General features: G+C 39.6%; 1 protein-coding gene across 1 annotated transcript in view; it reads right to left on the minus strand.

The window, feature by feature from the left end:
• Nucleotides 1–26,761, minus strand: part of SLIT3 (slit guidance ligand 3) — a 524,682-nt gene that overhangs the window by 44,486 nt on the left and 453,435 nt on the right. Inside the window, exons 28-29 of the mRNA XM_044453633.1 lie at nucleotides 22,421–22,560; nucleotides 9,388–9,481 (exon numbers count right to left, since the gene is read on the minus strand). Of these exons, the coding sequence (XP_044309568.1) occupies nucleotides 9,388–9,481; nucleotides 22,421–22,560 (234 nt within the window). The remainder of the gene's footprint in view (nucleotides 1–9,387; nucleotides 9,482–22,420; nucleotides 22,561–26,761) is intronic.

The raw sequence follows: 26,761 nt of genomic DNA on the forward strand, positions 1-26,761 counted from the left end.
GTATGAGAACTGACAGAACAGCCACAGGAAAATACAGGATGACAATGACTGGGTGATGCTATTGTCTGGATGCCATGTAAAAATGAGTAGTCATGATTCTGCACTAAATCCCTCGTGTGTAAGCACCGAGAGGAGTTGCTTGTGGAATAAATTCTTAATGGACTGTTGGCAGAATGTGGTGTAGTGCTGTATCACTGTGTATAGTACTTGAAAGAACCATGGGAAATCTTGCTAAATGAGTCTGAGACTACCTCTTGAAAGACAAGGATGTTAAAACATGGTTCCTTCTTCATTTAATGCAGTCCTCTCAAATGGTGAAAGCACACAGGTAAATGAACTTCATAGTTCTTCAATACTGATTGTCGTGGAACAATTTATTCCCAGTCTTATGATTATTATTTCTTTTTTTCTTAATCCATCTGCCTTTGAATTGTGTTTATCATGAAAAGAATGCCATTCATCTACCTTTAGATAGCAAGTCGTTTTCAGAAAGTGGAGTAGAGGAAGCTAAGGTACAACAAACGTACACTATTTTCCTGTTTTTTATTACTGTTGTTAAGCTGGTTGTATTAAAGTTGTGTCAGCATTTCTATTATAAACCCTATTTTCTGAGGTTTATTACTCAACCATAAAAAATGTGCACTAGGCTGAAACTTGGCATTCAAGGTCTCAGGCCAGGGGGAGTAGAACTCTCTGGAAGACCGGGCAGTCTCTCAAAAACTTAGACACTATGTTTTGGACCGGTGTGAATGTGTTTCAGCTTATAAACCACATTTCACACCTCCCAGCTGGATGCTACTCTGCAGCTGGAAAATAATGAGCATATCATCCAAACCAGAACAAAAGAGGAACATCTATTATTTCCCTAGTTTAGCATATGTTATGTATTTTGGAGACTATATTTTGATGTACCTCTGAACTCCTAATGTCAATATGTGATTTAATTCTTAATGCAGGGCTATTAACTTCTAGATGGCTCATTCCATGTGCAAGAAAGACTGACAGAGAAAGCTGGAGAGAGAGCTACGTACATCACGAGCAAGAGATAGTATAAGTTAGAGTGCCTGACTGTATGTCATCCTACAAGGTGGCTGTGATCTGTGTTAAACAGATGTTTGGTCAAAGGAGATAAGAGAGACAGATTTGGACAATCTGCAACTTGATTAATGTTAGCTTCAATCAGCCTGGCAATAGTACATCAGTGTAAATGGACTGCTAAGCTCTGTTTAGATGGTAGCCTGAGACCTGAGGGCTGAAAGTGAGAAAAGGGACTAGAGTCATGTCCACTTAGCATGAAGGTGTGGAGAAAGCTTCTAGCTCATTCAAGTGACTGTACTTAGAAACATCCCTGAGAGTGGGGACCCTGGTCAATTATTCCCAATTGCCCAGAAACTTCTGAGCACAATTGCTTGAATATGTGTAGAAGCCTCCTTCAGGCCTTGATGGTAAGCATGTTGAAGTCATTGGGGTCAGGTTACAACAGACTGGAATGGCTCAGGACACTGGAGGCAGGGATAATGCCTGAGCAGACGGGAGTCTAGTCTTTCAATGTTTTTGAGAATACTCATATCTAAACCTGTTGTTTTTATTTAAATCATGAAGGTCAATATCCTAGTCAGTGTTGAATAATTTCACTGCAGTAGAATGAGAGTTAAAATGAAACGGTAAGCAAGAAATTTACAGGTATCTCAGGCCAACCAAAGCACATTTTCTACTATGGCTCTATTTGTTCATATTTTATATGGTTGGTTTTAGTGAAACTTTCAATTATTTTTATTTGACCATAATTGTAAGCAACCTTGGAATTTTTATATGGAAAAGAAGAATAGAATTTAAAACAAACAACTAAATAATGAACATATAAAAATAAAATATATAGAGAAGCAGAAGGTCAGTTTACTACATCAGTTGACCTGAAGTTTTCAACTACGTTCCATTCTCATTCTGCATCCTCTGGAAACTGTTGCCTTTGTGAAGATGCCACTTGGTTCTTCATGTTAAATATTACCTGATGCCCAGATACTAGGTCCTGCCTCTTCAGCCAGTCTTAGAGCCTTTTCCATTGGTCTCACTTTTCTTATGTATAATATACATAGCACCCTCTCTCTCTTTCTCTCAGCGCACTTCTCAAAGGGACACATGCTTTCATGTAAAGATCATCTACCATTGATCAACTCTGAAGTAAAATCTTAATCCACAACTAGATTTCTTGTTTAGGCTACAGACCTGACTTTTTCACATTGTCTTAACCGCTGCTTTCTTTCCTCAAATTGTAATGCTTAACAATTTTGCTTCTCAGTACTGACTCAGAATATGCTCATTCTGCATTGAGAACGGTGTTCTATTCAGAACAGCATCTTATCTTATGGGGTTACATCTTTGTATGTTGGAACTAGAAAAGTTGGAAATTGAGTTTTACTGAGACTAAATGCCTTCTCAAAGTTTTGCAGAGACATAGCAAAGGATCCTAGCAATGCTTCAGGCACACAGACAAGCAAGCAGTATCCATCATAAGATGCTGTGGGAGGAAATAGCAGCATTTAATCCTGTTGCTTTATTGATCCCTGTTGTCCTAATATAAAGTGATGTAATAATGAACGATGTGCAGGTCCTTATTCAAAGCTGCCATGGATCACTTTTATGATGTGTATTGGCTATCGCAGTAATGACAGAACCACCACTTTTCTTGAGAAGGCTGCATTAAATCAGTACTTTATTCTGTCAGGTAGTAATTCCATGCTCCAGAATAATAAAACTTATTTATAACTGTGCACTAATACCCACACACCGGGCAAGTGGAACAACAGCTTTATTCCTAGACAGATTAATTAAATTAGGTATATACCACACTGGACGTTTTCATAAAGTGTGATATAGAAAACATTCAAATAAAAACAAATACATTCCACACTTTAGAGTGCGGGGGATTATATTACATTTGCTTGCGTTAAGAATCACAGATATGAATGCCAACATTAACAGTGATGTGCTCTAGAGGTAGCCACTATGATTGTAGTCAAATACTTAAAATTCTTGCTTCCACTTTCTTTGTCAGTTGCTGATCTTTCCTCTGCATTTGGTTTGTCACCTCTGTCCTTGAATGGTGCTTCCCAAAAGCTACTACTAATCAAAAAAAGTAAGCAATTGCCAGATTTCTTTCAAATCTAGGATTGGTGACATCATCTTCTATGCAGGTTTGTTTAGCTACTGTCAGCAACATTTTGCTTAAATTGTAGCTTTTAAACTACCACCTTTCATCTCATTGAAAGGAATCTGTGATTCTAGCCTATCTTGTTAAATGTTAGAAAAGAATCCCAGGGCTTGCTTTCACATTTATTCATAACTTATAACTCCGTTTTACTTGTGTGCCTGCATTTTTATTGGCTCTCTTCTTCCTTTTAAGCATACTCCACTGTACAGTACCCCCAGTTTGACTTAGATTAAGTCTTCATTTTCTGCAGTGCCCCTAACAATACATCCTGTACTGCCAAACCCAAGAATATTGATTTTGTTCTCGCATCTCCCTGCCCAAACCAAAGCTTTAGCCTCTCACTTCCTCCTCTGTACCACAGAAATACTTGCTAGGTGGCTAGCTAATAACTAAATAGCTTTCGCATTCCTTGCCTCAGTTATCAATTCAAAGGGAGACTGCAGACAAGAAATTAATAGACAACTGAAACAGCCATGAAGCAACTAGAAAAGATCATCAGGTGCAACGATGTTTCACTGGAAACCAAGGCCAAGATCATTTGTATTATTGTAGAAGGAAATGGTAACCCACCCCAGTATCTTTGCCATGAAAACCCCATGGACAGTACCAAACGGCAAAAAGATATGACGCCAGAAGATGAGTCCCTCAGGTAGGAAGGTGTCCAATATGCTACTGGGGAAGAGCAGAGGGCTAGAATTCAATGCTGTAAAGATCTATACTCCATAGGAATGGAATGTAAGATCCATTAATCAAGGCAAGCTTGTTGTTATTGTTAGTTGCAAAGTTGTGTCCAACCCATTGCGACCCCATGGACAACATTCCTCCAGGCCATCCTGTCCTCCACCATCCCCCAGAGTCCACTTAAGCTGACGACGACTGCTTCAGTGACTCCATCTCTCCACCTCATCCTCTGCTGTCTCCTTCTTTTGCTGTCAATTGTTCCCAGGATTAGGGTCTTTTCCAGTGAGACCTTCCTTCTCATTTGGTGGCCAAAGTATTTGAGTTTCATCTTCAGTATCTGGCCTTCTAAAGAGCAGTCAGCGTTGATTTTCTCTAGGACTGACCGGTTTGATCGCCTTACAGTCCAAGGGACTTGCAGGAGTCTTCTCCAGCACCACAATTCAAAGGCCTAAATTCTTCAGCGCTCAGCCTTCCTTATGGCCCAACTTTCACAGCCATACATTGCAACTGGGAAAACCATAGCCTTGACTATACGCACTTTTGTTGGCAGGATGATGTCTCTGCTTTTTAATATGCTGTCTAAACAAGGCAAGCTGGACGGGGTCAGACAAGAGATAACAATACTGAACATCGACATCTTAGGAATCAGTGAACTAAAAAGGACAGGAATGGGTAAATTTAATTCAGATGACCATCAGGGCAAGAATACTGCAGGCAAGAATCCCTCAGAAGAAATGGAGTAGCGTTCATGGTCAATAAAAGAGTAGGAAAAGCAGTACTGGGATATAATCTCCAAAATGACAGAATGATCTCAGTTCGAATCCAGGGCAAACCATTCAACATCACAGTAGTCCAAATCTATGCTCCAACCACTGGTGTTGAAGAGGCTGAAGTTGACCAGTTCTATGAGGGCCTACAACACCTTCTAGAATTAACACCAAAAAATGATGTCCTTATCATCACGGATTGGAAAGCTAAAGTAGCAAGCCAAAAGATAACCAGAATAACAGGCAAGTTTGGCCTTGCAGTACAAAATGAAGCAGGGCACAGGCTGGTAGAATTTTGTCAAGAGAATACGATGGTCATAGCAAACACTCTTTTCCAACAACCCAAGAGACGACCCTACACATGGACATCACTAGACGGTCAACACAGAAATCAGACTGACTATGTGCTCTGCAGCCAAAGATGGAGAAGCTCTATCCAGGCAGTAAAAACTAGACCAGGAGCTGACTGTGGCTCAGATCATGAGCTTCTTGTTGCAAAATTTAGGCTTAAGTTGAAGAAAGGAGGGAAAAGCACTAGGCCACTCAGGAATGACCTAAATCATATCCCCGATGAATATACAGTAGAGGTGTCAAATAGATTTAAGGAATTAGATCTGATAGACAGAGTGCCTGAAGAAATATGGACGGAGGTTTGTAACATTGTACAAGAGATAGCAACTAAAAGAAAAAGAAATGCAAGAAAGCAAAATGGCTGTCTGAGGAAGGCAAGGGAGAAAGAGAAAGATATACCCAATTAAATGCAGAATTCCAGAGAATAGCTAGAAGAGATAAGAATGCCTTCTTAAATGAACAGTACAAAGAAATAGAATGAAACAATAGAATAGGGAGGACCAGAGATCTCTTCAAGAAAATTGGAGATATGAAGGGAACGTTTCCTGCAAAGGACCAAAATGGCAGGTACCTAACAGAGGCAGAAGAGATTAAGAAGAGGTGGCAAGATTATACAGAAGAACTATACAAGAAAGAGCTTAACATTCCTGATAACCACGATGGGGTGGTCACTGACCTCGAGCCAGACATCCTGGAATGTGAAGTCAAATGGGCCTTAGGAAGTCTGAGCAACAACAAAGCTATTGGGGGTGACAGTCCAGCTGAGCTATTCAAAATCTTAAAAGATGATGCAGTAAAAGTGCTACACTCAATATGCCAGCAAATTTGGAAAACTCAACAGTAGTCACAGGATTGGAAAAGGTCAGTTTACATTACGATCCCAAAGAAGGGCAATGCCAAAGAATGTTCAAACTACCACACCATTGCACTCATTTCACATGCTAGCAAAGTGATGCTCAAAATCCTACAAGCTAGGCTCCAGCAGTATGTGGACCGAGAACTACCAGAAGTACAGGCAGGATTTCAAAGAGGGAGAGGAACTAGAGATCAAATTGCCAACATATGCCAGATCATGGAGAAAGCTAGGGAGTTCCAGAAAAACATCTACTTCTGCTTCATTGACCATGCTAAAGCCTTTGATTGTGTGGAGCACAACAAATTGTGGCAAAAGTTCTTAAAGAGATGGGAGTACCTGACCATCTTATTTGTCTCTTGAGAAACCTATATGAGTGTCAAGAAGCAACAGTGAGAACTGGACATGGAACCACTGACTGGTTCAAAATTGAGCAAGGAGTTTGGCAAGGCTGTATACTGTTGCCTTGCCTATTTAACTTATATGCAGAGCACATCATGAGAAAGGTGAATCACCAGTTGGAATTAAGATTGCCGGGAGAAATATCAACAACCTCAGATATGCAGATGATACCACTCTCATGGCAGAAAGGGAAGAGGAACTAAAGAGCTTCTTGATGCAGGTGAAGGAGGAGAGTGCAAAAGTTGCCTTGAAACTCAACATTAAGAAAACTAAGATCATGGCATCTGGTCCTATCACTCCCTGGCAAATAGATGGGGAAGAAATGAAGGTAGTGACAGATTTTATTTTCCTGGGCTCCAAGATCACTGCAGATGGGGACTGTAGCCAAGAAATTAAAAGACGCTTGCTCCTGGGGTGAAAAGCTATGGCAAATCTCGACAGCATACAAAAAGCAGAGACAGCACCCTGCCAACAAAAGTGTGTATAGTCAAGGCTATGATTTTCCCAGTTGCAATGTATGGCTGTGAAAGTTGGACCATAAGGAAGGCTGGGTGCCAAAGAACTGAGGCCTTTGAATTGTGGTGCCTGCGAGTTCTTTGGACTGCAAGGTTATCAAACCGGTCAGTCCTAGAGGAGATCAACCCTGCTCTTTAGAAGGCCAGATAGTGAAGATGAAATTCAAATACTTTGGCCACCTAATGAGAAGGAAGGACTCCCTGGAGAAGAGCCTAATGCTGGGCACAATAGATGGCAAAAGAAGAAGGGGGCGGCAGAGGATGAGGTGGCTAGATGGAGTCACTGAAGCAGTTGGTGTGAGCTTAAGTGGACTCCGGGGGATGGTGGACAGGAAGGCCTGGAGGAATGTTGTCCATAGGGTCACGACGGGTTGGACATGACTTCGCAATTAACAACAACAACAACAACATTCCTAATCACTATGTATGGGCATGAAAGCTGGACCGGGCTGGAAGAAAATTGATGTGATTAAAAAATGGTGCTTTGTGAATATCCTGGGCTGACAGAAAGACAAACAAAGTGGGTCCTAGATCAAATCAAGCCATAATTTTCCCTAAAAGCAAAAGTGACAAGACCAACAAAACTGCGGCCATCATGCTTTGGGCATATCATGACAAGGCAAGGTTCCCTTGAAAAGACCATTGTGTTGGGACAACAATAGAGCAAAAGGAAGAGCAAGTACAAGATGCATGGACTTCATAAAGGAAGTACACACATTGAGCAGGGTTGTCATGGATAGTATATTTTGGAGGGCTTTCATTTGTGGGGTCACCTTAAGTTGTGAGATGACTTGATAGCACTTAATGACAACAATGGCAACAGCTGGAACTTATTGCTGCATCTCGTCTTGTCACCTTGATCCTTGATTGAAGGGAAACATCCCAGTCTTGGCACTCTCTGGCACTAATTCTGTATTGCCTTCTGCCTGCACAACAGCAGCCTGGGGCAAGCAGGCACTGAAGCTTGTGCATGCCTCTCAGTTTATATCTGTGATAATGGCCCAAAATCAGGATATGGCTTCTCTGTATGTGGAGAGCAAAAGAGCTGCCAACCACAGTCACTGAGTGTTTGTGCAGAGGAAAAGGTCATTTCAAAATTTAAACACTGGTTTGCCTTATCATTATCCTATGAAATAATAGATCCATTAGTATGGTCCTATATTAGTACAGCTGGTGCATCTCCAATTCCGCCCCCCACCCCATGTAGCTCCTGTACCAGTAACACGGTAAACTATAGGCCAATGGTAAATTCTGCATTATAGTTTAGAATCCCTCTCACAACTAAATAAACTAATAACTAATAACTAAAAACTAATATGAGAAGCCTGAGTTTCTCCTTGCCTACTCCTCTTAAGATTAAACTGATAGTCCTTGCATCAAAATAAATCTCAATTTATCTAGATCCTGAGTATCACAGAGCAGTGAAAATGTCAAAATGATCAAATGCTAAACGGAGGGACCAGTCAGAACATTCTGAAGTGGGAGTGGAATCTGAGTAGGTCTCTGTTTCTTAAAGGCTTAGTCCAGGGATTTGAAAAAGCTTGAAGAAATATCACAGAATCAGCACATATCACTGATTGCTTTTGTTTATACTCAGAAGAGGTCATTTCAGGCGCTGACCTAAATTATTCAAGTTTCCTTTTCCTTATGAGTTAAGTGTGGCTGCTTCCCAGCCCTTTCAGCTGGCAGCAAATCCTCTGCTGTCATGTATATATTTTGGTTTGGGAAGGAAAGAATGACTCTGACTTGGCATACAGTTACAACACACAAAATAACAAACATTTAAGGATGCAAGCAGAAGGGGCATAGTAAATTACATTCGACTGGCATGTGAGGATCCCAGAGGTATCTGAATAAGGTTTCTGCTAGCAATCACTTTGGAATCCTATTGGTTGAATACTTTGTTAAGGACGTTCATGGAAGGAAAGTTTTCCCCCTCTTTTTTTCCTGCAGTCACTTCTGCTCCCACCCACCAAAACCTCTGTAGGGTCAGAGATTCTCTTGTGTTCTTTGAGAAGGGTACAAGAGCAAAATACCCAAAATTATATAGCATAGGAAATGGGGCACTATCCTTTTGTGAACTTCCTTAAGTGGGTGCTAGCTTCTGGGCCACCAGAGCAGGGAGGACATACAAGCACTTCCGTTTGCCCCTGCCCTCACACATCCCCCCCCCACCGCCTTCTCACCTGACCCCCCTTTTCTGCTTTTCGGGGACAGCATCTTGGAAAAGACCTCACCCTCCTCTAGTTCTCTCTCTCACAAACACCTTCCTTCGAGTGAGAGAATTAAATGGCTACAGTGATTGAAATGTTGCTCTTGGCAATCCGGAAGCATAATGAAAACTAATAAAGTTCAAAGTAGAACTAAAGAGTCAGTGTGGAAAGAAACAAATCAAAGTGTTGAAGTGTCTTTTCACTGCAACCTCATATTCGTGACATTCCATAAGCCGTTCTCTAAAGTAAGAGCAGTAGTAATAAAAATAAAAACAGCACACGACCATACACTGGGATTTTGTTTACTTAGTCAAACTAATTCCTCATGTAATCCCACTGCAGCTTGTGGTTGAACATAGCCCAAGAGGAAAAATATTGATATGAGCTTACTTACCTATATCCTTTGTCAAGTGAAATACATTTGGAATCGTGTTTGCAAGGGTTTAGCTCAGGGACACACTGGTTGATCACCTCATCACATAGTTCCCCTAAAGCAGGAAACAAATTAAGAAGTGGTTCAATACAAATTTCCTGTGAGAACTTGGTTGATTTTGTGAACTCTCCCCAACATAAGGTTCAGGGATAAAGAACTATTTAAGAGGAAGAGATTAAGACTATCTGATGATACACAGACTAAACACAAGTGAACTCTCAAACTTGAAGCAGTTTAAGAAATGATCTTGTGGCACAGATTCATTTGTTTGTTACTTTATTCATTTATTTTATTATATTTATATCCTTTTATTTTTTTCCATAACTGTTGATGGTTTACACAGTTCTCTTCCTCTCAATCTTAGCCTCAACAATAGCCCTATGAGACAGATAGAGCTAAACGTTTGTGTGACTGGCTCAAAGTCACATAAAGTTGGTCCCATGGCTGAGTGGGGACTGGAACTCAGCTCTCCTGGGTCCAAGCCCTGCACCTCTTAATCGCTCTCATACTGGCTTTATTGTGGCTTAAGGTTTGGTGGGGAAGATGGCACTGTATCCAACAAAGTGGAATCTGGAAACAATAATCTGTTACTTTTTAAAGGGGCACAAGAGTCTTCTGTTTTTGTTGTAATGGACTATCACAGCATTCCCTCTAGAAAGTAGAACAATCCTCCAATAATGGTATCCATTTCCACTTAGCAAAACAAATTTTACTGCAAAATAGAGAAGAATGGCACATGCACTGGAGGTTATTTCACATCTCTTGCTTAGGTAGAACTCAGCTTTAGCTGGTGTTTAACCATCTGGAGAGTTTAATGGATCTGGCAGCTAAGAGAGCTAGCAAAATATTTATTAATATGTTAAGTGATGTTGCAGAGTGGGAGGGGACAGGTGCCTGAACAGTTTGAACTTAGAATTAACTTTCATTTAGAGCCAATGTATTATTTTCTTGTAATAACATTATAACTTGATTGAAAATCTTCAGAAATAGGCTTTTTAAATAATGCTAAACAGACTTAAGGCTGCATATAATTATTCAACCTCCACTAAAAGAGCACAAACCCTCCTGAACTCAAAGGAATAGGCTGTCTTCTCAATGAAATGGCCCTCCAGTGCAAGGAACAATTCAGCTGGTTTTAGTTATTACCTGTTCAATTCAAGGCTTAGTTTTGTATTTCTAACTTCTAATAGTGAACAGATCTACAATGTGCAAAGCCAGCTGTCTTCTGAGTATTATATATTTTGTTACACAGCAGTACCTCAGCCTTGAGATACTGCCCATGATAGACCAGGAACCCCATTCTTGTAAGTAATATCCAGATTATTAAACACTCATACCAAGCCTGACCCCAAAGTCTCCCAAGCTGTTTCAGCCACATTGTAAAATTCAGAGACAAGTGGTGTGTGTACAGAGTCCAACATGAATTTCATACACATCCCTGCCTATGTATATATTTTGCAACAAAACTTTCAAGAGCAAAAATGAAGCTGTAAAATATGCTGGCAGATCAGAGTCAATTTCACATTCTACTAAGTATTCATCTTAATGAAAAAACTCATTTAGGGATTACTGGCAAAAAAATCAAGCCATAGCATCCTGAAAAAATGCCATAAGCATTGAAATCACAAACCTGGGCTATGTATCAGTTGTAAATGCTACCCAGAGGAATTACACAAAGTCAGAACCACATGGATCTCTCCTACTAAAAATAATTTATGGCACTCACCTTGCTTGGATGTGGGGGCGGGGACAGTGTTAACTCAAGTCAGGTTCTGTGAGTATTTAAAAACTGTAGCATTCGGTATGGCTGCAATAAAACTCTGAACCAGTTTTTGTTCAGTTCATAGCTTACTGCTGGTTCCCTGAAGACAATCCAAAGTGCTAGGCCTATCATGTATCAACCTGGGATTGTCTTAGGAAAGAGGGAAACTAGGTAGTACTAGAACAGTTATAAATCCAGCTGACACCTGTTCCATTCTGTAGAAAAGGCAAAACCAGAGTTTTATTTTTTAAATTGCAACTGACTCAGGATGGTGCAGATTCTCTATAGTTGCTAATCTAACTAAAGCACCTAGTTAGGTTAGATACAACACTTGCAGTCATGGTAGTGGTGCTAGTACTAGTAGTAATACTGATAAATCTGCTGAGCAAGTGAAACAACAACAAATATAAAATTATGCTGGCGCTGCAGGTTGTCATCAGCTTTATTACCTTCATTCGTATGTCCCTTTCTCACAAAATTGCACATAATTGAGAGATAGCATATAACAGTATTACATACAAATACTAGTACAAATGTTTGCAGATAGGCAGCTCAAGCCACTTTCATATCATTACTGCAGAAGTGAATACTCTGCCCAAGTATCTTACAATAACAGTTCTCAAACTGTTCCAACAACCCTAAATCTGGAACAAAAGGTTTAACTAAGCCTGAATTATTCTTTTATTATTATTTTAGCACCAAAGAGTTGTTGAATATGTTTTCACATTTCATGGGTTGGCCAGACATATGAAACTTGTATCCTGAAAAGTCATCCTTGTCAAATAGTCAGAGGACTCAGATAAGGAGAATCATCACATTTCTCTTGTACCCAGCTCATCATCCAACTCCTCCCCACGCTTTTCCCCCCTGAAGATTGGTTCTGCTAAAGATTGGAGGCCTTCATGAAGTGGGCAGCAGTCCCATAGCATTAAATTAAAAAAAAAATGTAACATCCTTTTTACCTAGCAGGTAGTGTTCCTTTCCATGGGATTTAAGAGTTTTGGAGATCTTCAAAGTTTGTACATTTTTTCTGCTCTATGACCACAAAAGGTATTTCATGATATAAATTTTGGAATTTTTCTTATACTTGATACAGCTTATCTTCGTTATCACACAATCTCCTCTGTACTTAATAATTAATGATAAAGTGTATGAAGCTACATTCTTGATTCTGAGTACCTCCCCAACAAAATCACATTTCCTCATTTCACCTTTACTTTGGGAACAATGGGCAATAGGCAATATCCATGGCCACTGACCAAGCAAGGTTGAATATATTGCTCTTACTGTTCTCATTCTCTTCCAAATCTCGAAGCATCTTGGCACATCAGAAAGAGAACATCTGCATTCTACCCACCTTTTGAAATTGCCAAACTACCAACATGCTTTTAAATTAACAAAAACATCAGTGCATGTTTCTGGTGTAATTTTATTTTTCAAAGAGCAATCCTGTGGAAACTGCTTCAATACACCACTTGGGCTCTTGGGTGGGACTCTTATTAGTTCTAGCTTTGGAAATCATAGGAAGTGATATTTGAAAAGATACGAAGCCACAGTGACTGCAAAAGCAGCATCTGAACAGGAAAAGGAGATGAGACAGGTTGTGCTGCACAGGTTCCCAGTATACCTGCAGGAGGGCCAAAGAAGAGGAGAGCAACCAAAGGAGTGCCTAATAGTCCACTGGGCATACCATGGGTTATTCCATAAACATCCCACACTGCTTGTTTCATTGCAGCATAGCTTATCATGTTGGGCAAGCACAACCAGGATCTCAGTGCAAATGTTGAAAAGCAATGGAAACAGAGGACGTCCCTGTCTCACTCCGTATTGCATACTAATTGTGGATGGTAGATTGCCTTTCAATTTTTTATTGGTGCAAACATGAAGTTTCACTTATAAAAATACAATTAATGAGCAATTAATGATTTAGCTGCTAAGAGGAAATCAGGAACAGGAGCTGAATAATTAAGAGACAATTAAGGACTGCGTGGCCACAGAAAGTGAACAGGAAGCAACTATGTACCTACTTTAAAATAAAGTTATGGCAAGGAGGATGCTACTAATGGGATGGTAGTCCTGAAAAGCCTCAACAATACTTTGGAGCAACTGTCACTGGCTTGCTATCCATGTTTTTTTGTTTAAGCAGTACAAATGTATGTAAATTCACTCACTCATTCAATTTCAATAGTATAGGTTCATGCTGCAAATATGCTTTAAGAGGAAACAAGCAAACCCCTAAACTCTGGCATAAAGTACGTCTGAGGAAAGGTAGAACAGCAAAGCAGAAAATTCTGGAATGCCACGGGCTGGTAACATCAACAGCAGTACCAGAGGAAATGGAGAGCGATTATGTCCTCTCTAGAATTAATGGCTAGTGTGGAAATAGTTTAAGCTGTAAATGCTGCAGAGCGTACAGAGACCAGAATAAGTTGGATATGGCTTTTTTCCGTGTGGTAGATATTAGGTGATTCTTTACCAGTTTTGATTCATTAAAGGCATGTTCATCTGATGCAACCATACAAGGGTGCAACTGAGCATTCTCATTCCATTTTTTTTTTTTTAAATAATTGTCTTTATATCCCATTTCACCCCTCTTGCTTAGGAAAACAGAGCAGCATTGGAAGCTCCTTTCTCCCACACAGGGACCCTACACATTCACAGCAGTAGCAGCAAGCTGACTCTGCTAGTGCACTGCAGTGGAGCTATGCTGTCCTTTGCTGCAGCTACAGTTGTAAGTAGGAGATGACCGAAGGGCTCAGAGGGCACATCACACAATCTGCCTGCCATGGCAGTACTGGCATCTTCCAGAGGGCATTTGAGCCTGCAGCCCTCCCAGACCTAACACCCGCGACTTCACTTAAGAGGTCAGAATTTGGTTGCTACCAAATCTTTATGCTGTATATGGTTGTGTGCACAAATGCATTGTGGAAGGTGCTGAAATCTCCTTCTGGTTGTACTTCATCTCTAGATGTATTTCTCCCCAAAGCAATCAGTCTGGAGAGTCAGGAAAAATGGAGTAACAGGGGTAAGGCAGCTGCAGAAACATTTCATGACTGTAGGAAAGAAGAACCGAATGACAAAGAAGAGGATAAAGAGCTGCATTACACACACAAAAATTTTTTAGACATGGCTATTATGATCTAAATAGAAATACAGTGTATCTTGCCATAGTGTGGACGACTGAATAGTTGACCCGTGTGTCTGCCTGTTCATCACACTGTCCACAGTGTAACTGTTGATGGTGCACAGATCTGATGGATTTTTAAAAATCTTTAAGTATATTTTACAGGAGCCCTTCAAAGAGAAGATGCCTTCCAACAGAGGATGGTTTTCTGCCAGCCCATCAATTAGAGGAGAGCCCTCCAATTCATGGGCAGTTGATAGGCTGGCCTCTAAAAGAGGTCAGATAGCCATCCTGAAAGAGCAGAGGCAATTTCAGAGAGAAATGCGGGTGGGTGAAAGCAACTGCATCCACTTCCACTGGAGCATCATATATTTTAAAGCATTCGGACAAGCAGGTCTGCCGCCATTACATATAATTGAGTGCCTAAAATACTAGTAAGTATACTTCCATAATTAATTCAAAAAGTCTATTGTACTAGCCAAAGGCTATAACAAATACATAAAATGAGTGCACATACAGAACAAAATGAAGAATTTCAGCAATATAAATGTAAACAAATTAAAATATACTATGAACAAAAATTCATCTTTAACTCTGAATCTCTAGGGCTGTTTATAGAAACTGTGTGTCTAATTCTCTCTTCCTGACCTCTTTTGCTGTGAAAGCAAACAAAGCAACTTTTACTGCCAAAGCAACAAAGGAATAGCTATCATATAACTATTACTATCACTTAAAAGAAAAAGAACTGCTTCTGTCAAGGCATTTCTGTGTCTGTATGATAGCAAAGGTTTCAAGAATTTCTTTCTGGGGTCAGAATATAGCGGGCAGATTAACATGTAATGTCTTCAGCTTGAATAAACCACAAATACATAATCTGCTTTCAAGAGGCACCTTGTTATATCTCCCAACCAAAACTGCAGTTGGCATAACTTGGAATTGCAACTCAATAAAGACGTTTCTTAAAGAGGATGGTCTGAATCTGGATGGGTATCTAACTCCATAATGTTCAGTCTTCAAAAGCGGAAACCACTGAGAGAATTTAGAGTTTTTAATTGCAGGTCTTTTCTAGAGTCTATCCAAAATAACCAGTCCATTAATTGTCTCTTATCCCAAGTAAAGATGGTGTTTCAATCAGAAATATAATGGCTACATGCCAAATTATGAAGCTTTGAATTCCAGATATAGTTTTCATTCATTTCCAAATGGCAGAAAGCTGGAAAATATTTGTTAGGGAGAAGAGCAATTTGTTCAAGGACCACAACTGAGCACAGTCAATCATTGCCCTGATTGATGGCCATCCAGATTCTGTGCAAGAAGGCTGTAAGGTTTGTGGAAGGAAGACAATAAAGTTTGCAAAATAGATAGTTCTACACTATTTCCAAAACCTTTATTGTAGTGCAGTGAGTCCCACAAATTCCAGTCCCATAAAATATTTGTTACATTTAATTTGAATCCCCCTCTCTCCCAGACACATTTGATTCCCCCCCCCCCCCAAGTAGGAACCACCACTGCTCGTTTGAATTGAGTAAGGGAAAGGAGAAGCTAATCAGGTTAAGATTTCAGATTCTGGGGACTGCTAATATAGATCTACCAGATATGGAGCTTCAGAAGACAGGTATCAAATCTTTACATTATTTACTCTGCTGTTCTTAGGTAAGTGAGATGTCTATCAGCCTTAAAAGAGTGAGGATTAATAACAAGGACCCATCATTACTTCCTTGGTCTCCAAAACTAAAGCAGGAAAACTTCCTTGGTCTCCAAAACTAAAGCAGGAGAAGCAACACTGTAGTATAGAAAAATCTCTGAGCAACTAGTAATCCACTAGCACAATGACTTTCACTTTCCTACTCTCACTAGTGGAACCCAATAGGGGCCACCACTAGGCATATAACTTTCCAAGTTATGGCAATAATCAAGCAAAGTCACAAAGAAAGCAAAATATTAACCTAAGATCATTTAAAACAGATTAAAAGATGTGGAACAGACATACGTAAGATTGCACTGTAAGGAACTGAAGAAATGGTTTATGAATAAAATGCTTCCTAGGATTTTACTGATTTTTATATTTAACAACCGATAAGGTCAACAAATGTCTAACTATACTGTATATAGAAGACATCTATAAACAGCCACTGCATTCTTAAATTTTGGGAATGAAAGACTTGTAATGCTTTATCTTTGAGATGGTTACAGAATTCCCCAGGAACTGAAATACCATTCCTTCATCATAACTGGCATAACTCTGGACACTACTGGTGGTTAAATAGTTCAAGTCTAATTTTTTAATCAAAACAGAAGCAATGTTTGACTCCATTTTTATTTAGAAACAGGTGGAAGAGAAACACCAGCCTAGATTATGTGTAAAATTACCCAAACTATGGCTTTCCATCTCATATTTTGCTATACCATATTTTACTTTCTCTGCTACCTGAGATATATTATCCAGCCATTTGTAACCCTTCATCTCAGTTTCAAATCACTACTACTATCAAGCGAACTACTCTCCTTTTCAGAGATAGAATGTATTCAGAACTTTTCTAAGACAAATAGTTCTTAAGTAATGCACTATGCACAGGACAATAATAAAACCATGCTTTCCAAAAAGATCTTGAAATACAAAGCAGTGATCTATGTATCTCTTCATCCATTCATTTCTGGGCACTTGACTTGAAGTAACAGGGGAAAAAAGTTCTAGCAGATAAACCAACCCCAAAAGGTTTAAAAGTAAGTCTTGTTATAGAATTAAGTGTAAGATCACTGCAATTTTTTCTCATAGCTTGATTCTTTGTGCCAAGGGCTTTAGAATTGAATTATTTCTACCAGGAACAGAAATGACTCACTGAAAGCCACTATCAGTAGTAAAATCCCAGTCTAAGCCCCTCATCAAAATTATTCCCAGGAAGACTATGACGATGTAGGATCTCCATCCCACATCAATTGCTGGAAAATAACATATATTCCCTGACTGGTTTGCATAATTCAAACACAATCTCTGATTGGTGGGCTGTAGTAATGTTTCCAGGAACACTGTTATTTTTGTACTTTTTAAATATTTTCTACTTATCGATTTTTCCTAATCTGGACTGAACACATACCTATTAACACAGCTGTTCCAGTCCACATGTATGCATGTATGCACTTATATGACATTCTGCTTTTCTACCAAAAATGGCATGCAATGTGAGTCTAGGATTGTTCTGCCCAAGAGAGATTAACCAACAATGGAAGTAAGTGATCCTAGCAGGAGTATCTCATCTGAAGCTGAGAAATAAATAGCTCATATTTCAGTGCTTCTATAATATGATCATATTTTTTTCCAAATGTAAGGACAATTTATTGAATAGGATGTTATCAAAATGAGTTTGATCTCCTAGGATTTGCAGAGCTAGCCCATGATATTTTTTGCTGTCCTACACCATGCCTCGGCTTGCCTCCACAGCTTAAGTGGCCCAAGGGCTTTTTAAAAGAGTGATATTATGTTCAAGATGGGAAATGGCACATATTTTCTAAACCACTTTTTAGCAGTGTATGTGTCCATTTCTTCCCTTAACTGCTACAACCTGGTTTCAGCAATGTGGAATGAATAAATTGATCAATACTGTTTTAGGGAAGCTTGATCTACCTGTAATAGTCTCTGGGACTTTTCCAAATTAATGTTTACTAACATTACTTCACTTCTAAATCACTTGAGATACTAAATCCCCTCTACTCAGCACTGGTTAGGCCTCATCTTGAATACTGTGGTCTAATTTTGGGTATCACAGTTTAAGAAAGATGCAGGCAAACTGGAAAAGATTCAGAGGAGGGCAGAGGATGAAAACAAAGCCCCTTGAGGAGAGATGGAAAGAACTAAGCATGTTTAATTTTCAGCAGGGAAGAGAAAGGGAAGATATGATACCTCTCTTCAAGTATGTGAAAGGTTATAACACAGAGAAGGACAACAATCTCATCTCAATCATCCATCATCCCAGAGTGCAGGACAACGAATAATCGTCTCAAATTACAGGAAGCCAGATTCTAGATTAACATCAGGAAATCTTTTTCCAGTATGACAATGGAGCCAATTTACCTAGGTAAGCTGTGGTCTCTTTCACACTGGAGGCATTCAAGATGCAGTCAGATAACTATCTGTAAGGAACATTTGGGGTCCTGCATTCAGTAAAGGCTTGGGCCCAGTGATTTTATGACTGCTTCCAACATGACTATTAGACAATTCTATTAATACATTTCTAATCCATCTATCATACTTAACAAGACCCACCAAGGTTGTTTACTATGCAATCAAATCCAAACTAAAACAGAGATTAAGAAGCCAGAAATGATAGTATGATTAATATTTGTGTACAAGATATACTCAAGAGCTGTTAATTCCATGGTTTCTGGCATAAAAGAGACTATCTGTGGCTCCTAATAAAGACACATTTGGGTTATAAAATAAGTTCAGTATTATTCTTGCTAATCTGTACAAAGTACACAGTAAAGAAAGAATATTTGGAACTGACATAACATACCACAAGGTAGCGGCTATTTGTTTATTATTTACAATTATTATTATTGTATAATTATTTATACAATTGTATTATTGTTTAATGTATTTTGTATTCAATGTTGTAAGCCGCCCCGAGGCCTTGGCAAGGGGCGGCATAGAAATGTTTTAATAAATAAAATAAATAAATATTATAAGAAAATATCAGATTCATAAATAATTGGGAAACCATATAGATGATTTTGTAAACAGAATGATTTCTATCTACATTTTCACATTAGATAATTGTTTTACATTATTTTTGCTAAAAGATATTCATAGATTTCATGTGCAACTCATGTTATTTGCTTCACTAACAAATAAGTTAATATAATATTGATATGTCATATAATATTATCGGCATGATATTATTGACTGAGATGTTTGGATAAATCTATGGAATGCGCTCCCCAGAGAGGTCCGCCTGGCGCCATTGTTATTTGTTTTTCGGCGCCAGGCGAAGACCTTTTTATTCAAATGTTATTTTAATTGTTAATATTATTTATCCATTTTATTCTTTGGCCAGGGCGACTTAATTTATATTGTTAATTTATATTGTTAATTTATATTGTTTTATTGAATGGTATTTATTTATGGTTTGTGAGCCGCCCCAAGGCTTTGGCGAATGGGGCGGCATAGAAGTCGCCTAAATAAATAAATAAATAAATCCTCTGATATTACATTATATTTCAGATTTATGAATAGTAGTTGCATTTTATGGCAATTCTTTGTCATGACTATGTTTTGGCACTGGTTGTTTCTAATTCAATATTATTTATTATAACTGAACAATTGAGATCATAAAGCTGCAACCGTATACATATTTACTTGGGATTTTATTATTTTATTTTTAGTAGATAAGTATACTATTTTGCCTCTGTCAAGTTGCTATCTGTTGTACATAAGGAAAGCAATGCTGTAAAGTAAATAAATGGTTAATATATAGATATATCAAGCACTAGCTCAAAGCATCAGTTACTAAGTTCTCCTTTCAGGCTGCATACAAGCATTGTAAAGGTTTCTGGCAGAAGGATGGCTTAAGCAACAATTCGTTTTTATTCAAGAGTTTTCCCAGCCAACCATTTACACAAGAATCCCTAAAGGGCCCCAAACAACATTTTAAGAGTTTGGGAAATTTTAGATTTACTTACCAAGCCACTCAAACCTGATACTTATTAAATCCCGAGACATGTAATACACTCCAGGTTACAAGGAGCCATTCTGAAGCTCAGAGAGTAACAAGACCAGTTCATGTTTTCATGGTTTAAAAGATGCAGCTATTTTCTTACTACTATACAATGAGTATAAGCAATTATGATTTGCTGGCTTGTATAGTTAGTTGTTTGGGTTAATATAGTTCCTACTCATAAAATCAGGGAGTGGGGAAGGGATTGGGGGTTAGGAGAAACCTTCCAAAAACCAATCTAAAGCTGGGGCAGAAGCTTCAAAACTTGCTACAAATGTACCGAGTGACTCCAGGCAAGACCCTTACAGTATCATTAGTTAGAGGGAAGGGAAGAACTAAGTAGGCTTAAGGTTCAGGTTAGGTATGCATTTAGATAGAGCTTCCAACAGATCTAACAATGATCACTGTTGTATTATCTATTATGACAACAGGAGAAAAATCTTACGTGACACTCAAATATTATCAAATGGAAATGGGGTGTAAATGTAAATGTAGATATAAATGCATAGAACAAATAAATGGTCCAGTGCTTGCTGAAATAACAGACATGCACAGTTCGTCTATGTTCTTAAGTGGGAATCAATTCTCCAGCATTGCTATAAGAGGAAAGAGGAACCACATTTATTTCTTCAAATTTTGAGCAAAAGGATATCATACTAAGCTGAGAATCCAGAAAGCAAACCATAAGATCAGACTGAGAGTTCCTCCAGTCCAGCATTCTGGTTCTCCCAGTGGCCTATCAGGTGTCCCTAGAAAGAAGCCAGCACGTGAACACAGTAGCTCTGTTCTGTTGTTGCTCCTGTGCATGGGGCACTGAGAGGCACACAGCTTTTGAAGTATGGGGGTTCCAAACATCTCTTAACTCTGCATGGGCTGGAATCAACCCCAGTGCAAACCAAATTAGACCCACAGGGTGGAGGTTGCCATTCCCTGACATAGACACTTGTACAGCACCTAGACGGCATCCTTATTTTACAACTTAGAACCACATGCACCCTATTCAGAAGTTCAGTTACAAGACAGATCAAACACTGAGAAGGAGAGTTCTCCAGCCCCATCCTTCTCCTCATAATATTCATCACTCTCCACTTGTGGAGATGACTGTATGACTGCCGCCTCTGTCCATGGAGGCTATATATACAGAAAGAAAACATTTCAATCATAAAGTGACTGAACACATACAGAGTGGGGGGTTTTCCCACTAGTAAGCAATCACTTCCTTAGAAAAAAGCTTGCAGAAGTGACATGCAAAACATGCACAACAAGCAAAACAGAATAATGACCTCACAAATCTCCATTACAAATAAAAGAAAACTTGACCTCAACTGAATAAAAATTGTATTGCCATCATGCCTACATTCCTATGTTAGGCAAGAAAGCCTGGTTATTTGCTACAGAGTCAGCCTTCCTCAACTTGGTGCTCTCCAGATGTTTGGACTGCTATTCCCAGGATTCATGACTGGGGCTGATGGAAAATACCTGGAGAGCACCATATGGGTGTGCACACACTCACATGCACACACAGACACAGAACACTCATATGCTGTTTATTTGTGAAGCTTTGCTGGGGTGTCAGAACAAAAGCGAGGAATAATGTAATCACTTTTAAGATTGTGGTTGAGTTCCCTTGGGCAGGTGAAGGACTTCAGGGTAATGTGGTTATGCAGCTTATTCTGACACATTCAATAGAGTAGAAGGTGGAGAATTCCAAGGTCAGTAGCATGCCTCTCCTGAAAACCTGAATCAACCTTTTTTTTAAAAGCTCCACTTCCCCTGCTAGAATTCTCCAGAAGTAGAATACTGGTGCATTCCATGGTACACAAAAGTATACTCCATTTACCTTAACCCCCACCCTCCACTTTGGATAGTCTCCATTCCAACCTATCTTTAACACATATAGCTCCTGTCCCCATAAATTTCCTTCCCCCATCCCATTCAATACACAAGTTCAGAACAGAATATTCAGGAAGAAAAAACATTGCCAGAAGGCCAGCTGGATCCCTTGGACTTCATGGGAGAACACAGAACCGTCTAGCACTTCTCAGCGGCAACTAGAAATGTGCTTCTTTTGAGCAGACTGTAGCGTGTTGTTTCTATTGGCGGAGATGTGCAATGTTATCTCCATTACGTCTAACAGTTTCCTCACCCCCACTGATTTTGCCTGTGGTGAGATTGAGGCAATTCAGACTGAGGCATTCCTGGATACCAATAGCAGTCAGGTATCTGTTATTTTCCCCAGTCTGAAATACATGAGGTAAGTTGCATCTGATTCTAACTCAGCATTTGAGCCCACTCTTTTTGTGAAGTTATCCATCTAGTGTCTCAAAGTCTAAATTGGAAACTCCAAGGAATATGCCCTAGAAATGTTAACTACATTGCCCTCACCAATTAGCTTACCTGTATAGTTAGGGAGGCAGAGACAGGCATAATTGTTTATCCCATCCATACAAGTTGAGTTGTTCTCACAATCATTATCTTCACAGTCATCTGGATTCATTTCACACTTCTTCCCCTCAAATCCAATAGGGCAAGAACAACTTTTAATGGAGGAATAAAGAAGACGATTAATATAAGTTTCAGTTCAATATGTGTTTGAATTAGGAAATGTGAATATTGTACATCCATGAGTTGACCTCTAAAGCTTAAATGCTGTTGAATTACTACAGATTTAGCTTCAATGCAAAGCAAATGTTTTATTTACTCTTCTTTACTCCTGTGACTCAGGCTCAGCTGTCTAGGCTTTCTATAAAAACCATGACATGCCAAATGAAGATAATATTTCAGGGTTTCACACAAAATTGGCTAAATGTCTCAGGAGCAGACTTGCACACTGAAATGATCAGAGACTGTCCCATGTACTGGCTTTGTAGCATCACCTAATGAAGACACAAAACAGCATCATAGGCTCTGAAAGTTTTCAGCCATGCAGCTCGCATGCAGTTCAGGGGGTGTGTTTCTCAGATTAATGGTCAGACGAAGTGTGAGAGAGGGAAAGAAGGTTTGAACTTGAACATGCTTTCATGGAACTAAGCTCCCCATTGTGCAGGGAAGGATTCAATCAATCAGCCTTTTACTTAAGCCTGAATTGACGTTGCCTAGAAAAAGTGACACCATTCTGCTCATTGTATAAATTAGTGCAATTATTGTGCAGGGAAAAGTGACATGAGACTTGGTCTTCAGATGCAGCTGTACCATCTGTGCATTAAACTACCAGATCTTGGGACAAGGTGTTAGATTGTCTTAGTCCTGCAAACAATGATTTCCCAGAACTAATGTCAATGGCCCCCTCCCACCACTGTTCACATACCAGATTTTCTCAGTTGTCACTGTGCTTAGGGGTGAACAACAACACCCAAATGGAACTGGATTGAACACATGTTCTTTGCCCCAAACTCCAGTGGGAAAATGCAGTGAATCAGATCACATTACTTGAATTATGTCCATTGTCTTTGCAATGTAACATGGACTCTTGTAATGGCAGAATCTATTGGCAGTTCTACTGAACACTATGGGTGCAGTTATAGGTTGTAATTCTCTTATCTGTCATGTTACTCTTTAGAACATTTTCCTTGTTTATGGGCAGATCTATGGGAGACTGCTATAGTAGTGGGACCAGTTGCACATGCTATGGTTGCAGAAAGAAGCACACAATCTTATGTGCTTCCTATTTCAAACCCTGTGAGTAGAAAGTGTGTGTGTGTGGGGGGGGGGCGGGTTGTGGGTGCATGTGTGTGCGTGTGTGTGTGTAAAAGACAGACAGGCAAAGTTCTAATATCTGAATTATGAATTAAAGGAGCTATGAAAGGATAAAATGCAGATGAAGGTTATTTTATGAACATTACACCATATTTACATGAAAAGACTGATGATTTCATATGATTAAACAACAAAGGAATGGCAATCTTCTTTCTTAAGAAGGAACAATTCATCTTATTTTTAAGGGTAAAAGTACAAAGGGATCAAAACAGTGTAACATGTCTAAACAAAATTTTGGATTTTTGCAGACCATGACAAAGCACTGCTGCTGCTGGAGAGAGAGGGAAAGAGAGAGAGCGCGATTGCACCACACAGGATGTGAAGTGATTGTGAAGACGATCCCCAAACACTGCTCATCCTACACTAACCATTCATATGTCACGATTGCTGGAAGGGATAGGAGGGTCTTTAAAAGGGATGACTGAAAACAAACTGCTTGAATCAATTCTACTTAAAACACACTAAATCAGTATGAAATATTGTCTTTGCCTGTCTTTTACCTCATTAGAACCAATAAAAAATGTCCTCATTCTGACCCTGTGGAGATACACAGGATCAGAAGAGGCAGATAAGAAAAGAGAAGAGCTGGCACAGCATCTTTTGTAGCCAAGAAAAGAGTGGTAGGAGGAGGATAAAAGAACTCTAATTAAATAAAGTGATCCATTCATCATGTCTCGCATTTCCATTACAAAACTCCATTTTTCAGGGGTTTATAACTCAGCCATAAAAATGCGCTCTAGGCTGCAACTTGGCACACAAGGTCTCAGTTTGGGAGAACAGATTCATTCTTTCCATTTTAAAGAGAAATTAAAGTAAGGAGTCTGTGCTTGTTGTTTTATTTGCTGCTTCTGACTGAACAGGTGATGTTTACAATTAAAATATACTATTAATATCACAATCCTCTTCAAACACTGCATTTGCTGCAACTAATGCAAATTCAACCATTTTGCTTTAGTTATATTAGTGTCAGAAATCATGGATTTGTGACAGAGGAGGGAGAGAGAAAGAGGAAGGAAGGATGGACGGACTCTCAATTTGGATACCATAATTATTAATATATATGCATAGAAGTTCAGAAGACCAGTTTCCCACAAGATTGCACAGGCAGTTACTGTGAAATGTATGTTTTTTCTACATGTATCGTTAGCCAGACTTTGCTACATGCAAACTTTCCTCTCCATATGCCACACCAAAATTACAGGGAGGACAAAGCTGATTAGCATCTTCTCTGGCACACTTGAAGAAACTCCAATGTAAGTTCCATTTCACGTGGAAATCTGAGCTATTAAACATAGATTGAATGTACTGCTTCTGAAGAAAACATGGGGAACAGCAAAATCTTATATCTGAATGTTTGGGCCTGGTTTTTATGTAACAAGAACCTGAAGTATGGAGTGACTATGAGTAGTTATGAGAGTACAGATTGTTGCTGAAATGTGGGTTGCTACTATGAATATTGCACTATGGTCTAATTATGAACACTCCATATTCAATTCATACTCTGGGTTGTTTATTGAGAATAAGGTTATAGTCAGACTACAACTAGAGGTGGAAACTGGAAGAATGGAGTTTAGGAGTAAAAGTGAAGTTTTATATTTGTTGTCCATTTAAGGAAGGGGCATTTCCTCCCCTATTCCTAGCTGGAATTATAAATGCTGCTAAGTTATAATAGCTGGATTGAGGAGTGGTACAAAAGTTTTTTTAAACAGTCAGTTATAAGTGCCAATTTACTCTAATGCAGTTTTCAAACAAATCTGTGACCAATTTTGAAAGTACCTTATTGGCAATGGATAAATTTGGAATTGATGAATAATATATGCATTTTTGAATCCTAGAAAATTATTAAAAGGAGTCGTGTGTGCAAACTCCTTAGGCTAGCATGTTGTAAGAAAGACACTAGTCCTTCTTACATAAGATTTTGCCAAAATACGGTCTGGTTGTCATGATCTATGGCATGGGTCCTCAAACTACGGCCCGCGGGCTGGATCCATCCTGCCATGCTGATTTATCCGGTCTGCCTCCGGGTCCGGGTTTGGACTCGCTCAAAGAAAATGATCTTTGAACAAGTCCAAAAGCTCTGAGCTGGTGCAAGCATACTCAGTGGGGAGAAGGCTGTGATTGCAGTTGTGCTTGTGCAGGGAAGACAGGCGCAATTGGAGTTGTGCTTGGGGTGGGGAGATGGCTGCGATCGTGCTTTGGGGGGAGATGGCCACAATTGTGGCTGCCTTCCCTGCATGAGTGCGCCTGCGGTCGCACCTGCCTTCACTGCACGATCGTCCTCTGGGGGGGTGGGGGAGATGGCCATGGTCACGCTCCTGCAGGGAAGACAGCCATGATTGTGGTCATGCTGGGGGTGGGGGGAGATGGCTGTGATCATGGTCGTGCTGGGGGGAGGATGGCTGCAATAGCAGTTGTGCTGGGAGGGGGAGATAGTGCCTGCCTTCCCTACATGATCGCGATCATGTCTGTCTTCCTCCCCCCAGCACGACTGCGTCGCGCTTCACCCCCCCCCCCAGCACGATCACAGGCGTTGTAGCTATGTCCCTTGAATATGGACATGCTCTTCCCCACCTCATCCTGGGTTTCTGCTGCATCCCAAGCGATTGGAGCAAACATTTTTTAATTTTTTTAAAAAAATTAATTATTTTTAATTAATTTTAATCAATTTTATTGTGCAGTGTGCATAGGAATTCATTCATTCTTTTTCAAACTATAGTCCGGCCCCCAACAGTCTGAGGGACAGTGAACTGGTCCCGTTTAAAAAGTTCAAGGACCCCTGTTCTATGGCGATTAATGTGTGGTCACAGACACACTCCTAGTTCTCTTATGAGTATGTCTGTTGGCATGATTGGAATTAACTAGGCATTTCTGAAAAATGGCACCATGTAAGCTCTGTGTGCCAAAGATGTGGCATGAACATGAACAGGAATTTCTTGCAACTTCCTGAATTTGAATGAAAAAGTTTGCACTTGCACTAGTGTG

Source organism: Varanus komodoensis, unplaced genomic scaffold (assembly GCF_004798865.1).
Source record: "Varanus komodoensis strain SLA01 unplaced genomic scaffold, ASM479886v1 scaffold7_1, whole genome shotgun sequence".
Classification (NCBI taxonomy): Eukaryota; Metazoa; Chordata; class Lepidosauria; order Squamata; family Varanidae; genus Varanus; species Varanus komodoensis.